This window comes from Peromyscus leucopus, chromosome 23, assembly GCF_004664715.2.
Source record: "Peromyscus leucopus breed LL Stock chromosome 23, UCI_PerLeu_2.1, whole genome shotgun sequence".
Taxonomy (NCBI): domain Eukaryota; kingdom Metazoa; phylum Chordata; class Mammalia; order Rodentia; family Cricetidae; genus Peromyscus; species Peromyscus leucopus.
In genome coordinates, this window is record NC_051082.1 from 25,645,707 (window position 1) to 25,659,411 (window position 13,705).

The following is a 13,705-nucleotide window of genomic DNA, read 5'->3' on the forward strand; positions in this document are numbered from 1 at the left end:
TTCAGGGCTGGGCCAGTCAACCCAGTGAGCTCTTGTCTCAAAATAAAAAGAGAAAAGGGGGCTGTGGCTCAGGGGTAGAGCACCTGCCTAGAATCCCCCAGTGAGGGGCTGGGGTGTGGCTCAGTGGTAGAGCCCCTGCCTAGAATCCCCCAGTGAGGGGCTGGGGTGTGACTCACTGGTAGAGCCCCTGCCTAGAATCCCCAGTGAGGGGCTGGGGTGTGGCTCAGTGGTAGAGCCCTGCCTAGAATCCCCCAGTGAGGGGCTGGGGTGTGGCTCAGTGGTAGAGCCCCTGCCTAGGATCCCAGTGAGGGGCTGGGGTGTGGCTCAGTGGTAGAGCACCTGCCTAGAATCCCCCAGTGAGGGGCTGGGGTGTGGCTCAGTGGTAGAGCCCCTGTCTAGAATCCCCAGTGAGGATCTGGGGTGTGGCTCAGTGGCAGAGCACTTGCTCAGCACGTGAAAGACCCCAGGCTCTATTTCAAACACTCTGGAGGGGGGAAATCAACCGGATACAATGGCCTGATGGAGTAAGTAGTCCCAGGCAGCAGAGCAGCCCAGCTTCTGTCAACATGTTCGTTCAGGAACAGGAGCACCTTCGATGGACACGTTTCTTACCTGGGACAGTAACCTGAATGATGTCCAGCTCCTCTGGCTCAATTTTGATGGGCCTCAACATTCCTAACTCTCCTGAGGTTCCTGCAAAGAGAAGAAGACGGATCCTGTCAGGCAGGGGCACGGGCATGCCCATATAAAGGCAAGTCTTTCCAGAACATTCTCATGTCTGTGCATCTGACAATGAACAACCAGGAAATGTCATTTTGGACTCTTGGCTCCTGCCCAGATCAGGAAGGACCAGACGGCCCTTGGACAAAGTCAGGCCAAACCTGGCACAGAGCAGACAGACCCATGGGGCGATAAAGATGGGGTTGCCCGTCTACAGACACCAAGGTAGGCAGTGCTGATGCCAGGCCTTGGTTTCTACTCTCTGGCCCTCTCCAGAGAGTTCCCAGCATGCTCTGCTGCTGGCTGGGTGAGGCTTTGAGGATGGGAAGAGGACTAGTCCGAGTACCGAGGGCTCACAGCCTGGGCAGGCCTCCTCCTGGCTGTCAGCAGGGAACTGGTAGCCACCCGCCTGGGTTCTATGGCCCCAGAATATTATACGCAAGGGAGACGTGCGGCTTCTCACCTGGCCCACAGTCTTCAGAGACGCTGCTCTTGTCTGACCTGAGAAAAGAAGATGGGGAAATGACCCGGTGCTGACCTTGTCCTGAGTCACTCTGCGCACACTTCAGAATCACCCGCCCCCCCAAATCTGAGCGTGGCAGAGCCCGTCTACGACCTCTAGGATTGAGAGAAACACACCGGAGCATTGCTGGGAGCTCCAGACTCTGTAAAAGTCCGTCTGAGGAAACCAAGCTAAGAGGCTGGAGCTCTGGCTCAGTATTAAGAGCGCTTGCTGTTCTTACAGAGAAACCAAGTGCAGTTCCCAACATCCACATGGGCGGAGGGGGAGGCTCACAACCATCTATAACTGTAGTTCTAGTGTACCCAGTGTCCTCTTTTGGCATGTGTAGGCATCTGTACACATGTAGTGCATATAGATACACCCAGGCACACACATATATACCTGAAATAAAAATAATCTTAAACCAGGCGTGATGGCGCACGCTTTTAATTCCAGCACTCAGGAGGCAGAGGCAGGCAGATCTCTGTGATCCAGAGCCTGGTCTACACAGTGAGTTCCAGGATAGCTGGAGTGATATAGTGAGATCCTGTCTCAAAAATAAAACAAAACCACAAAGCAAGCAAACAAAAACCCAGGCCCTTCCATGCAGACACAGGCCTCACCCAGAGCAGAGGAGGGACCTCTTACCAAGCAGTCCCAGCCAGGTCCAGCATAGCGTCCCTACAGACCTCTGTGGAAGTATCTTCTGGTGGGCTGGCTGGCTCCAGCTTCACGGGGTCTTTGGTAAACTTGTTCCCTGTGGGAAGAGTTGGGCTTAAGATGGCGGCTCTTCAGTCAGATGTGGTGGCACAGACCCGCCACCCCAACATTCAGGAGCCTGAGGTCGGAGGACTACGACCCTAACATCTGGTGAACTCCCAAACATAGGGCCTTTCCTGTTGGTCGGAGATATAGGACATTTCTAGAGGCGCTCCGGGGAGGGTGGGGTCTGCATCTGAACTCCTCTTTGGGGGCTGTGTCTGAAACTGCCAGGAATTCATCTGTCTACATCCTACCCTCATTCTGGAAAGTTCTCCCTAACCTTCTGCAGGACGTGATAATGTAAGAACCTCAGGAGAAAGGTCATAGCCCCCAATCCCACCCTATGTTCCACAGGACCATTTTCTCCTTTAAAAAAACCAGAAACTAGAAGGCAGTTAGTTCCTCTTTTCCTTCCTTTCTTTCTTTTTAGTTTTTTGAGACGGGGTTTCTCTGTATGGCTCTGACTATCCTGGAACTGTCTGTGTAGACCAGGCTGGCCTCGAACTCACAGAGACCCACCTGCCTCTGCCTCGGGGTGCTAGGATTAAAGGTGTCTGCCACCACCGCTCGGTCAGGTAGCTCCTCTTTATTGTCTCCATGTCAGAGATGGAGAAATGGGGCCACAGACAGAGCCCAATGTTTCAAGGCTGCCGGGTTAGCAAAGCTGTTAATGGGACTGAGGTGCAGCAAGACGCCCAAGGATCTGTGTAGCTCTTGATGGTTGAAGCTTGGGGCCACAGCATCACAGGGAAATGCCAAGGCCTCATTTTCCTAATGCTTTAGATGCTTTATCTATATATGGAAGTGGGATCAGACCCCTGTCTGCAGAATGGCTGAAAATTAAAGTAAGGATAGTAGCAGATGACTGCAATCTCAGGACTCAAGAGACAGAGGCAGAAAGATCTTGAATTAAGGCTAGCCTGGACTACAGAATTTGAGGCCAGGCTGGGCTGTATGGTGAGGCACTGAAAAAGGGATCGAAAATGGGGGGAATTAAACAAAGAAGATAAAATGAATAAAACAAGGTACCTCAGGTGTGGGGAAGATTGATCTACAAGCTTGCCATACAGGCATGAAAACCTGAATCTGGAGACCCAGCACCCCACAGAAAAAGTCAGATGCAGGACCGTATGCCCATAAACCAGATTAGGGAGGAAATGATGTGATCAATGAGCAGGCTGTCTCCAAAAGGAAGGTAGAGAGTGATCGTGGAGGACTGTGGAAGTTGGTTCAAGGACCAAGTTGACTTCCGGTCTCCACGTGGACACACACACACACACATGCACTCAGGCGCGCGCACACACGCACACACACACACCCCAACAAAAACAAAAATCAGGGTAGTTCCAAAAGGAACCTGGCTAATATGTTTAGCAAATGGTATTACTATTTTCTCCAAGGAGACTCTCAATTCTACAGGGTTCCAGCCTGTCCGCCATTGGGGAGCCCAAAGACCACACATAAGCCCACGATGCAGAAGGGGGTTCAAGATGACAGGGTCAGTTCAGGGAGACACCAACTCCAAAATAGACCCGATGCTACCCACTTACCTGTGAAAATGCGTTCATCAAACATCCTGGGAAGAGAGGAAAGAGTGTGTGAGAACGGTACAGGCTGGTCCCCTCAGAGATGGCCACAGATCCCACCAGTGTGGTTCTTAGAGCCACGGACTAGGGCACAGGGTCGGCCACACACGTGAGCAAGAGTTGGGGAGTGATGGTCCATCTCGCCAACCTGACGGGACTCAGAATCGCCATGGAAACAAATCTCTGGGCATGTCTATGAGGGAGTTTTTAGATTGGGTTAATGGAAGAGGAAAGCTCCCCACCCCCTCCGACCCCCAAATATGGGTGGCTGCTCCACCCTATGGGCTGGGGTCCTGGACTGAATCAAATGAAGACAGACAGCATTCGCCTCCTCGCTTCCTGACGGAGGATGCACTGTGACCAGCCACCTCACGTTGCTGCTGCCATGCCTCCCCACCATGACGGACCATGTCCCCTCAAACTGTGAGCCACGCTAACCCTTTCCTTGAGCTGCTTTGGTTGGAAATATTGTCATAGCAACAAGGAAAAGTAACGAATACAGAGGGAACCTGAACATCTCTGGTCCCGTTGTCATTCTGGCCATGAAAGACCTGTCTGGGTTTGTTGTTGTTGTTGTTGTTTTGTTTAAGACAGGGTCTCGTGCAGCCGAGGCTGACCTCAAACTCCCTATGTAGCCAAGGATGACCCTGAGTTCCCGGCCCCTTGGCCTTTACCTCTTATGTGCTTGAATTACAGGCCTCTAACACCACGCCCTGTTTTGCAGAGCTGGGTATGGAAGCCGGGGCTTCGTGAATGCCAGGCAGGCACTCTACCCACTGAACCACACTCCCACCCCTAGACCTACTCATTAAGGCCTGTTATTTATACCCGTGTCTCACTAAGTGCCAGGCTCAGCAAAAAGCAACTCCTTCAGGGGTGCTCTCAGAAAGCAGGGGCCCCAAGCCAGGGCAGAAACTAGGGTGTGTCATGATGGCCGGAAGCACGGTCCTTGTAGTAACGTGCTCATACACACAAGCTTCGACCTCATGGGACCTACAGAGCCCCGGAACCCTGTGACAGGGTCAGATCACTAATGGATCAATTAGAGGAGAAGAAGCTGGGGCCCAGGGGTGGTCCAAGAACCAAGTCATACAGATACAGCAATTGACGTCCAGGCCAAGAATGGAGGCACTCACCTCAGCTACAATCCCAACATTTGGGAGGCTGAGGCAGGAGGATCTCGAGGTTGAGGCCATGGGCTACGTATTATAGCCTTGTCTCAAAGAGACTGACAATAGTTATTATCAAGGGGAAGAATTTACGAAGAGAAAGGAGTCCAGCAGGTCCGGGTAGGAGTCGTGTGTGCACTGGTTAGTTTTCAATTGTCCCTGTGATACGAACCAGAGTCACCTGAGGAGCCGCCCACATCAGACTGGCCTGTGGGCCACTTCCGTGAGGAACCGTGTACATTGATACAGGTACACATATCAGGGCCCAGTCCACTCTGGGCAGCTCCATTCCCTAGGCAGGTGGTCCTGGGCTATGTAAGAAAGCTAGCAGAGGGTGAGCACAGGGTGAGCCAGAGACCGAGTCAGTGAGCTGCGTTCCTTCCTGGTTTCTGCTCCACTTCCTGCCCTGGCCTCCAGTGATGGTCTGTGTCCCGGAATCAGAAATAAATCCTTTTTCCTCCCCAAAGCTGCTTTTGGTCACTGTGTTTATCACAGCAGCAGGATAAAACCAGGACAGGAGGCTAGGCATGTGACTGGGGGTGATTACGGCTAGAGGGCCTGTGTGGAGAGGTCATGAAACCTATTATTTTGGACGATCCGTCTAAATTAACTTGCTCACAGTACATGAGACCCTGTCTTTAAAAACACAAACAGTTGGGCTGGAGAGATGGCTCAGTGGTTAAGAGCATTGGCTGCTCTTCCAGGGGTCCTGAGTTCAATTCCCAGCACCCACATGGTGGCTCACAACCATGGGATCTATTATGGGATCTGATTCCCTGTTCCGGTGTGCATGAAGACAGGTCACTCATATACATAAAATAAATAGATATTAAAAAAAAAAAAACCACAAACAGCAAAAAACAAAAAACAAACAAAACCCCAAAGAAACAAAAAAACTAGCCAGGCGTTATGGTGCACGTTTTTAATCTCAGCACTTGAGAGGCAGAGACAGGCAGATCTCTGAGTTTGAGGCCAGCCCGGTCTATATCGTAAGTTCCAGAACAGCCAGAGACCTTGTCTTGAAAAAAAAAATTATTAAAAAAAAAAAAGTCAGTAAGGGTAGACTAAGTTGGGTGTCTAGGTTAAGGCTCAGGGTATGAACTCTGAACGTGACTTCCTGTTCTTCTTCTGAGAGACTGGGGCGTCCCGGCTGTTCCCAGAGCTCTGGGAGCTCACACATCTGGATACCACAAGGCCTGAAGCCGCCACAGAGAGCAAAGCCAGTGGAACTGGCTTCCTGTCTGGGGGGCCCAGCTTCCCTTCTCCGTCCCACCCACTGCCCCAGCAGCTGAAGAATGAACCAGGGGCCCATTTCTTGTGAAGTACTGTGTTGGGGGAGGTAAAGTCAGACTAAAAGGGTTTCACATTATTTTTGGAGATGTGGAGGCAGAGGAAAAAGGCCAGATGACCTCATAGGATGTCTGGGCTGGAAGGCACACTTGACAGACTAGGGTCCCAAAATTCTAGAATCATCTGCTCCTCTTTTTGCTTTTGTGGCTTTGAGGACAGAAAAATCCAGTGCCTCATGCAATAGGCAGGGCTCTACCACTGAGCCACACCCCCAGCCCCTCACTGGGGGATTCTAGACAGGGGCTCTACCACTGAGCCACACCCCCAGCCCCTCACTAGGGGATTCTAGGCAGGTGCTCTACCACTGAGCCACACCCCAGCCCCTCACTGGGGGATTCTAGGCAGGTGTCCTTTCACAGAACCAGGCCAATTCACACCTCTTGATTATGAAGTGAATGCTGTGCCGCTCCTCCAGAATCCGCTTCAGCTTGGGCACCCCATAAGTACAAGGCCGCTTGAAGGGGATCTTGTCTGGGATGCCCACAATTTCCACAGCCTCGGGGTCACAGGCAATCTTCCTATAGGGGACAGGAACCATGTGGTCCAGGCCCAGGGCTTCCGCTGGAAAAAGGGTAAGAACAAGGATGAGTGTAAGAGACAAGTCACGGGACACCATGGTTCAGACCCCGGATCACACACAGTCCCTTCCCATTTAACACTGCATGGGCTGCGTTGTCATAGAAACAACCATGTCCACTTTCTCTCTTTTTTTTTTTACTTTTTGAGACAGCGTCTCACTATGTAGCCCTGGCTGACTCAGAACTCACTATGTAGACCAGGCTGGCCTCCAATTCAGAGGTCTGTCTGCTTCTGCTCCCCAAATACTGGCATTAAAGTACAGTGTCTTTTCAAGACAGGGTTGCTCTGTGTAGCCCTGGCCACCCTGGAACTCACGCTGTAGACCAGGCTGGCTGCAAACTCACAGAGATCCACCTGCCTCTGCCTCCTGAGTGCTGGGATTGAGAGAGTGAACACCCCCACCCCCCCACCCCCACCCCCGCCCAGCTCAGAGTCCTTTTTTTAACATTTAAAAAAAAGTTTACTATTTATTTATTGGGAGGCATTGCCTACGTGCCCCAGCCTGAGTGTGGAGGTCGGAGGACAACTTGCAGAAGTCTATTCTCTCCTGCCCTCAGGAGGGCTCCAGGGATCGAACTCAGGGCATAAGGCTTGGCTGCAAGAGCCTTCCTTGACCCGCTGAGCCATCTACCTCCCTGCTCCCCCTGCACCTGCTTGCGACAGGGTCCTGCTACATTCCCTAGACCGGCATCAAATTCACAGCAACCCTGCTGCCTCAGCCTTCCAAGGGTTGGGCTTACAACCAGATGCCAAGCCCCAAATATTGCTTATTTTCTCGAGGCAAGCTGGTCCTTGCTCTGGGCTTTCCCTGTTCCCCTCAGGGTTGTGTGTGCCCTTGTAGCTCAGCGCTGCCCTCCGAGCTACTCACTGGCCAAGTCAGGGCGGGACAGAACGGTCCAGGCTACTTCCAGAGCCGCTCACTGTTTTCTTGTTGATGTCCCCCGCTCCGTCTAGTGGCAGCGTTGGCGGCGAGCTCTACACTGTGAAGTCACACTTTGCTCGTTGTCAAATTAAACCCTTGAAATCTCAGCAGCTGTCAAATCATTTCTTCCCCACCCCCGCCTCCTGTCTGGGGAGTCTCCCTGCCTGCCGTTTGGGCAATCGCTCTTTGGGAGTTCATGTGAACGCATGACCATACAATGTCAGCCTCAAGGGACTTTTTTTTTTCTCTCTCTCTGAGATGGGGGTCTCTTTGAATTCACGATCCTCCTGCCTCCCTCTCCTAAGAGCTGAGATTACCAGCGTACACCACTCTGCCTGGTTTGTATGTTGCTGGGGATGGAACCCAGGGCTTCACACATGGTAGGCAAGCACTCGACCAACTGAGCCATATTCTAAGTCTCCTTTAGTTTTCCCCTTTATAGCAGCCTAGGCAGGCCTGAAACTCTTAAAGCCTTTTGTCTCAGCCTCAAGAATGCTGGGATTACAAGTGTATACCACCAAGCCTGATCTCTCTGTACTTTTTTTCTCCCCTTGAGACTGAGTTTCTCTGTATAACAGCTCTGGCTGTCCTGGAACTCATTTTGCAGACCAGGCTGGCTTCGAACTCACAGAGATCCGCCTGCCTCTGCCTCCCAAGTGCTGGGATTAAAGGCATGTGCACCACCGCCCGAGTACTTTTTCTTTTTGGGGTGTGTGTATTGTCTTCCTGCACCATCATTGGCCTATCACAAGCCAGAAAGTTAGCATCAGGAGCTAGAGCTGTAGCCGAGCAGATGCCAGTCCTTACCCAGGCTCCATGCTCTTTCCATCCCCTATAGCCAGGGGGTTCACCTGATTATGTCAGGAGACTCCTATGCAGACAGCCATCTAGGCCACCCCAGACCCTGCACAGAAGGCCTAGGCTACCAGCCCCAGACCATCCAGCAAGGGCATCATCTCAGGAAGCCACCTGACTCTCTAGCCTGAGACCTTAGACTCGTCTAAGCCATCCTGGCTTCCTCACCAAGCACTGTGGACTCCTGGACATGAATGCCAACCACTGCACACAACCACATTCAAGGTGTCATAACTGTTATGCACTTCCACACAAGGGTCCACAACCATATGATCTTCACATAAATGCCCATAGCTACGTGCACTTGCACACAAGTACACACTACTGTATGTATCTGTTGGGGGCACAAAGGTCCTCCACCCACAGATCACTAGGGAAACCAGGAATGTTAAACACATGGGGCCCTCTTCCCAATGGAGGGGATAAAATAACTTTTCCCGCCCAGAAGGCTGGGAGTGGATTTTGTTAATGACTTGGTGATCTTTTTGCTATCTGTGGAGGCAGACCCCACCCAAATTCCCCAGAATGATTATCCAAGACTCTACCCTCCCTAGACCATTACCCATCCTTACAGGAGATGTCACATGTACTTCACGGCCTGCTGACCTCTATGTTATCAGTCAGAGACCACACTAGATTCTAGGCCACAGAACTCACCCTCATGGTCACATGTACTTTGTAACAGAGTTTCTATGTAGTCACACCTTAGGCTTTATTGTGCACCTGGAATTGGACTGATTATTGCCTGGAAACCTTTCCCCAAATTGTACTGGCTTGTTTTGTTTTGTTTTTGTTTTTTTGGAGACAGGGTTTCTCTGTGTAGCTTTGCACCTTTCCTGAAACTCACTCTATAGCCCAGACTGGCCTCGAACTCACAAAGATCCGCCTGCCTCTGCCTCCCAAGTGCTGGGATTAAAGGCATGCGCCACCACCGCCGGCTGTACTGGCTTTTAAATATGCTGACAATGAACCACCTGGCCTTAGACCCCACCTCTACCCCCAAGTATGATCCAGATTGACAAAGTCAATCTGCACGGAGTTTTCATTCTTATCTCCTCATGGGGTTCACTTCCTTGTATGACACCTGCAGAGACCACCTCCTGTAGTTATCTGTATGCAAGCAGCCACTGGTGTATGTGTCTGCATGTAAATTCCCTTGGGTCTGCATGGAAGCACCCACTGCTGTATGTCTACGTGTAAGTATCCACAGCTATGTGTCTGCATGTAAATATCCACTACTGTATGTCTGCATGCAAGTACCCACTGCTGTATTCTTTTTTTTTTTTTTTTTTTTTTTTTTTTTTTTTTTTTTTTTTTTTTTTTTTTTTTTTTTTTTTTTTTTTTTTTTTTTTTTTTTTTTTTTTTTTTTTTTTTTTTTTTTTTTTTTTCTGCATGCAAGTACCCACTGCTGTATGTCTGCATGTAAATATTCACTACTGTATGTCTGCATGCATGTGCCCTTCAGGCATTAGCTGCTGTGGTGCTTGGACACAAAATCATCCTCCAGGACAGAGGAACTCATGTCTCTTGTGTTATGTCTCAGGCTTTACTGTCCTGGAGACAAACTCCTAAATGTTTGTCTCCAGGACAAACTCAGCTTTTGGATCATCTTCTACAGAGTTTACCTCCCCACAGTGAAAAAGACCCTTTAAACAGAGAACATAAAACAGGCCAACAAAGCAGGAGAGCCAGAAGGTGGTGCCTACCTGGGAACTCTAGCACTGAGAAGACAGAGGCAGGGGGATTGCTATGAGTTCAGAGCCAGTCTGGACTACAGAGCAAAACCTTGTCTAAAAAAAACACACAAAGGTGCTGGGATGTGACTCAGTTGGGAGAGTGTGTGCCTAGCACACACAGAGCCCTGAATTCCATCCTCAGCATTGAATAAAACAGCCATGGTGGCACATACCTGTAAAGGAACACCCACGAGGTAGAGGCAGGAGGCTTAGAAGTTCAAAGCCATCCTTGGCTACACAGGGAGTTCAAAGAAGCCTAGGTGAAATGAGACCCTATCTCAAAAAAAAAAAAAAAAAAAGGTAAATAAATATATAAATAAGAAAGAAAGTCAGGTGGTGGTGCACGCCCTTAATTTTAGCACTCAGAAGGCAGAGGCAGGAGGATCTCTGGGAGTTTGAGGCCAGCCTGGTCTACAGAGTGAGTTCTAGGACAGCCAGGGCTACAGAGAAACCCTGTCTCGGAAAAAAAAAAAAAAAAAAGGAAAGGAAGAAAGAAAAGTAGGAAGGAAGGAAGCAGGGTAAATTGGTCATGCAGACAATCACCATATTTGGTGGGCTGAGCCAGTCGGCCTAAATAGTAGTGATTTCACGACTAACGTAGACTATGGAGTAAGAGCCCGTCTCCAAAAATCCAGAAGAGGGGAGGAGAGGTGGTTTGCTGGGTAATGGCGCTGTACAGCCCAACAACCTGAACTGGATCCCTGGAGCCCATATGGTAGAAGGGGAGAATCAACCTCTGAAATCTGTCCTCTGTAATAAATACGTGTGCCACGGCACACTCCAGCCTACACACAGACACACACGAAATAAATGTGAAGCACTCACACACTCGGGAGGCAGAGGCAGGTGGATCCCTGTGAGTTCCAGGTCGGCCTGGTCTACAGAGCGAGTTCCAGGGCAGCCAGGGATCTACACAGAGAAATCCTGTCTCGAGAGAAAGAAAAAAAAAAAGCAAAAACACACAACCAAAACAACAACAAAAACAGAAGAAAAGGACAAGGGCTAGTGATGATAGCTGATCAGGTATAGACACTCAACACCAAGCCTGACAACCTGAGTTCAATCCCTGGTACCCAAATGATGGATGGGGACAATCAAATCCCCAAATATGTCCTCTGACCTGCATGTGCATATGATGGGGATATGCACACACAACACACACACACACACACACACACACACACACACACACACGCAAATTGTATGTAATTAAAAAGTTTGAGCCCAGTTGATAAAGCGTCTGTCATACAGATAAACAGGTCCAATTTTGATGCCCAGAACTAATGCAAAAAAAGCCAGGAGTGGTAGCTTGTTTGCACTTATAAACGCCAACATTGGAAACAAATGGGGCCCTGAGGCTGATTAGCCAGCCCCCACTAATCTACGTAGTGAGTTCCAAGCCAGTAAGGACTAAGCCAGTAAGGGTCTCATAAAAAATAAATAAATAAATAAAATAAAATAAAATAAAATAAAAAAGAGACCAGGACACAGGAATGGGGATAGCCAGGCCAGTAAGATGGATGTGTTGGCTAGTTTTGTCAACCTGACTTAAGGTAGAGTCATTTGGGAAGAGGAAACCTCCATTGAGAAAATGCCCTCACTAGATTGCCCTATGGGCAAGCCTGGGTGCATTTTCTGGATTGATGATAGATGTGGCAGGGCCCAGCTCACTGTGGGCAGTGTCCCACCTGGGTTGCTGGTTCTGGGTGCTATAAGAAAAGCAGGTTGGGCAAGACACGAGAGCAAACCAATGAGCAGTGTTCCTCCACGGCCTCTGCTTCAGTTCCTGCCTCCGGGTGCCTGCCTTGAGCTCCTGCGCTGGCCTGCATTTAGTCATGGAGTGTGACCTGAGAGTTGGAAGCTGAAACAAACCCTTTGGTGTCCAGGGTGATTCTGGTCATGGTGATTCATCACAGCAACAGGATCCCAAGACAATGGTTCAGGGGCTAAAAGCCTTGTTGCCAAGAATGACCACCCAAGCTTGATCTCTGGAACCCACACAGTGGAAGGAGAGAACCGACTCCTACGAGTCATCTTTTGACCTCTACACTTGCACTGTGACACGCACACACACACACACACACACACACACACACACACACACACACACACACAAGTATTTAATAACATTTTGTTTTGTTTTGTTTTTGTTTTTTGAATTTTTTCAAGACAGGGTTTCTCTGTGTAACCCTGGCTGCTGGCTGTCCTGGAACTCACTCTGTAGACCAGGCTGGTCTCAAACTCAGAGATCCACCTGCCTCTGCCTCTGCCTCCCGAGTGTTGGGATCAAAGGCATGTGTCATCACTGCCCGGCCTTAACTTTTTTTTCTTTTTAAAAGATAGGGCCTCACTTTTTACCTCTCCAGCTGGAATAGAACATTTTATGTAACCCTAGGTTTCATCTCCAGCACCATGTAATACTGGCTGTGGTGGTGCACACCTGTAATCCCAGCACTCAGGAAATAGAGGAAGGATGATCAAAAAAAAAAAAGTTCAAGGTCATTGTCATCAACACAGCAATTTCACCACTGGGCTGGGCTACATGAGACTGAGTAACAGCACACAATAAAAGGTGGATGAAGCCTAAAAAATGATACCTGAGGCTGTCCTCTGGCCTCAACACACATACACACATACGTGCAAGTACACACATATATGCATGCACACCCAACAAAAATAAGAGTACAATATGGAGCTGTGGGCACAGTACAAGCCAACGGAGAGCCACGCGGTACCCCTGCCCATCTTCCCACAGGTGACTCAAGGTCTGGGGATCTGCCATCATCCCACCCCCACAAAGAATCTGCAAGGGAAATATTGACACAACCACCTCTCCCCAGACAGGGGAGAGCCCACGCCGGATGCCATCCGCGCTGACGCTGCGCGGGCGCCAGCATATGGCTCCTGCTGTTGTGTTGGGGGAACACAAGAGACTGCCACACATAATGAGATGCTCACCCGGTGGGCTGCCGCCGCCCACTCACCGTATCTGCTGTTAAACAGGATCTGCACGCACTCCCGCAGTGTGTTGATGTCCTCCATCTCCTTGATGAAGACGTCCCACTTCTCTATCAAAACACAGAAGGCCCAGTGAGGGCTAGTCCCCAAAGTGGGGGCTGCTGCCTCCCGTCAGAGTCCCCAGTTCCTACCACTCGCCCTCCACGAGCCTAGGACACCACTCTAAAGCACACAGCCCTCCTCCTACCCATTGTCACCTCGGTCCCTATGCAATTCAGGGTGCTCAGTGTCCCCTCGGCTCCCTCACCAGCCCGTGTCCCTTCCGCATCTCCCAAAGAGCTGTGTAGACTCAGATCTGTCTCTCCTCAGACCACCCTGCCCCAGGCAGGCGAAAGCCCAGGAAAGCCGCATCTCTTGAGGAAGGAGGGTCTTGCTATGTAAGACCAGGCTAGACTGGATTTGAAATCCTCCTGCCTCGGCCTCTTGAGTGCTGGGGTGACAGGTATGGGTCACGATGCCTAAGGAATTCGGCAGTACTAGTGTGGGACCTAGGACCCTATACATGC

The 13,705-nt window shown here is 50.3% G+C and overlaps 1 protein-coding gene across 1 annotated transcript in view; it reads right to left on the bottom strand.

Annotated features, from left to right (window-relative positions):
* Gtf2ird1 (GTF2I repeat domain containing 1) overlaps nucleotides 1–13,705 on the bottom strand; it is a 91,399-nt gene that overhangs the window by 26,272 nt on the left and 51,422 nt on the right. The window contains 6 exon segments of the mRNA XM_037198295.1: nucleotides 613–693; nucleotides 1,184–1,221; nucleotides 1,871–1,979; nucleotides 3,535–3,560; nucleotides 6,467–6,650; nucleotides 13,166–13,249. Coding sequence (XP_037054190.1) covers nucleotides 613–693; nucleotides 1,184–1,221; nucleotides 1,871–1,979; nucleotides 3,535–3,560; nucleotides 6,467–6,650; nucleotides 13,166–13,249 — 522 coding nt within the window.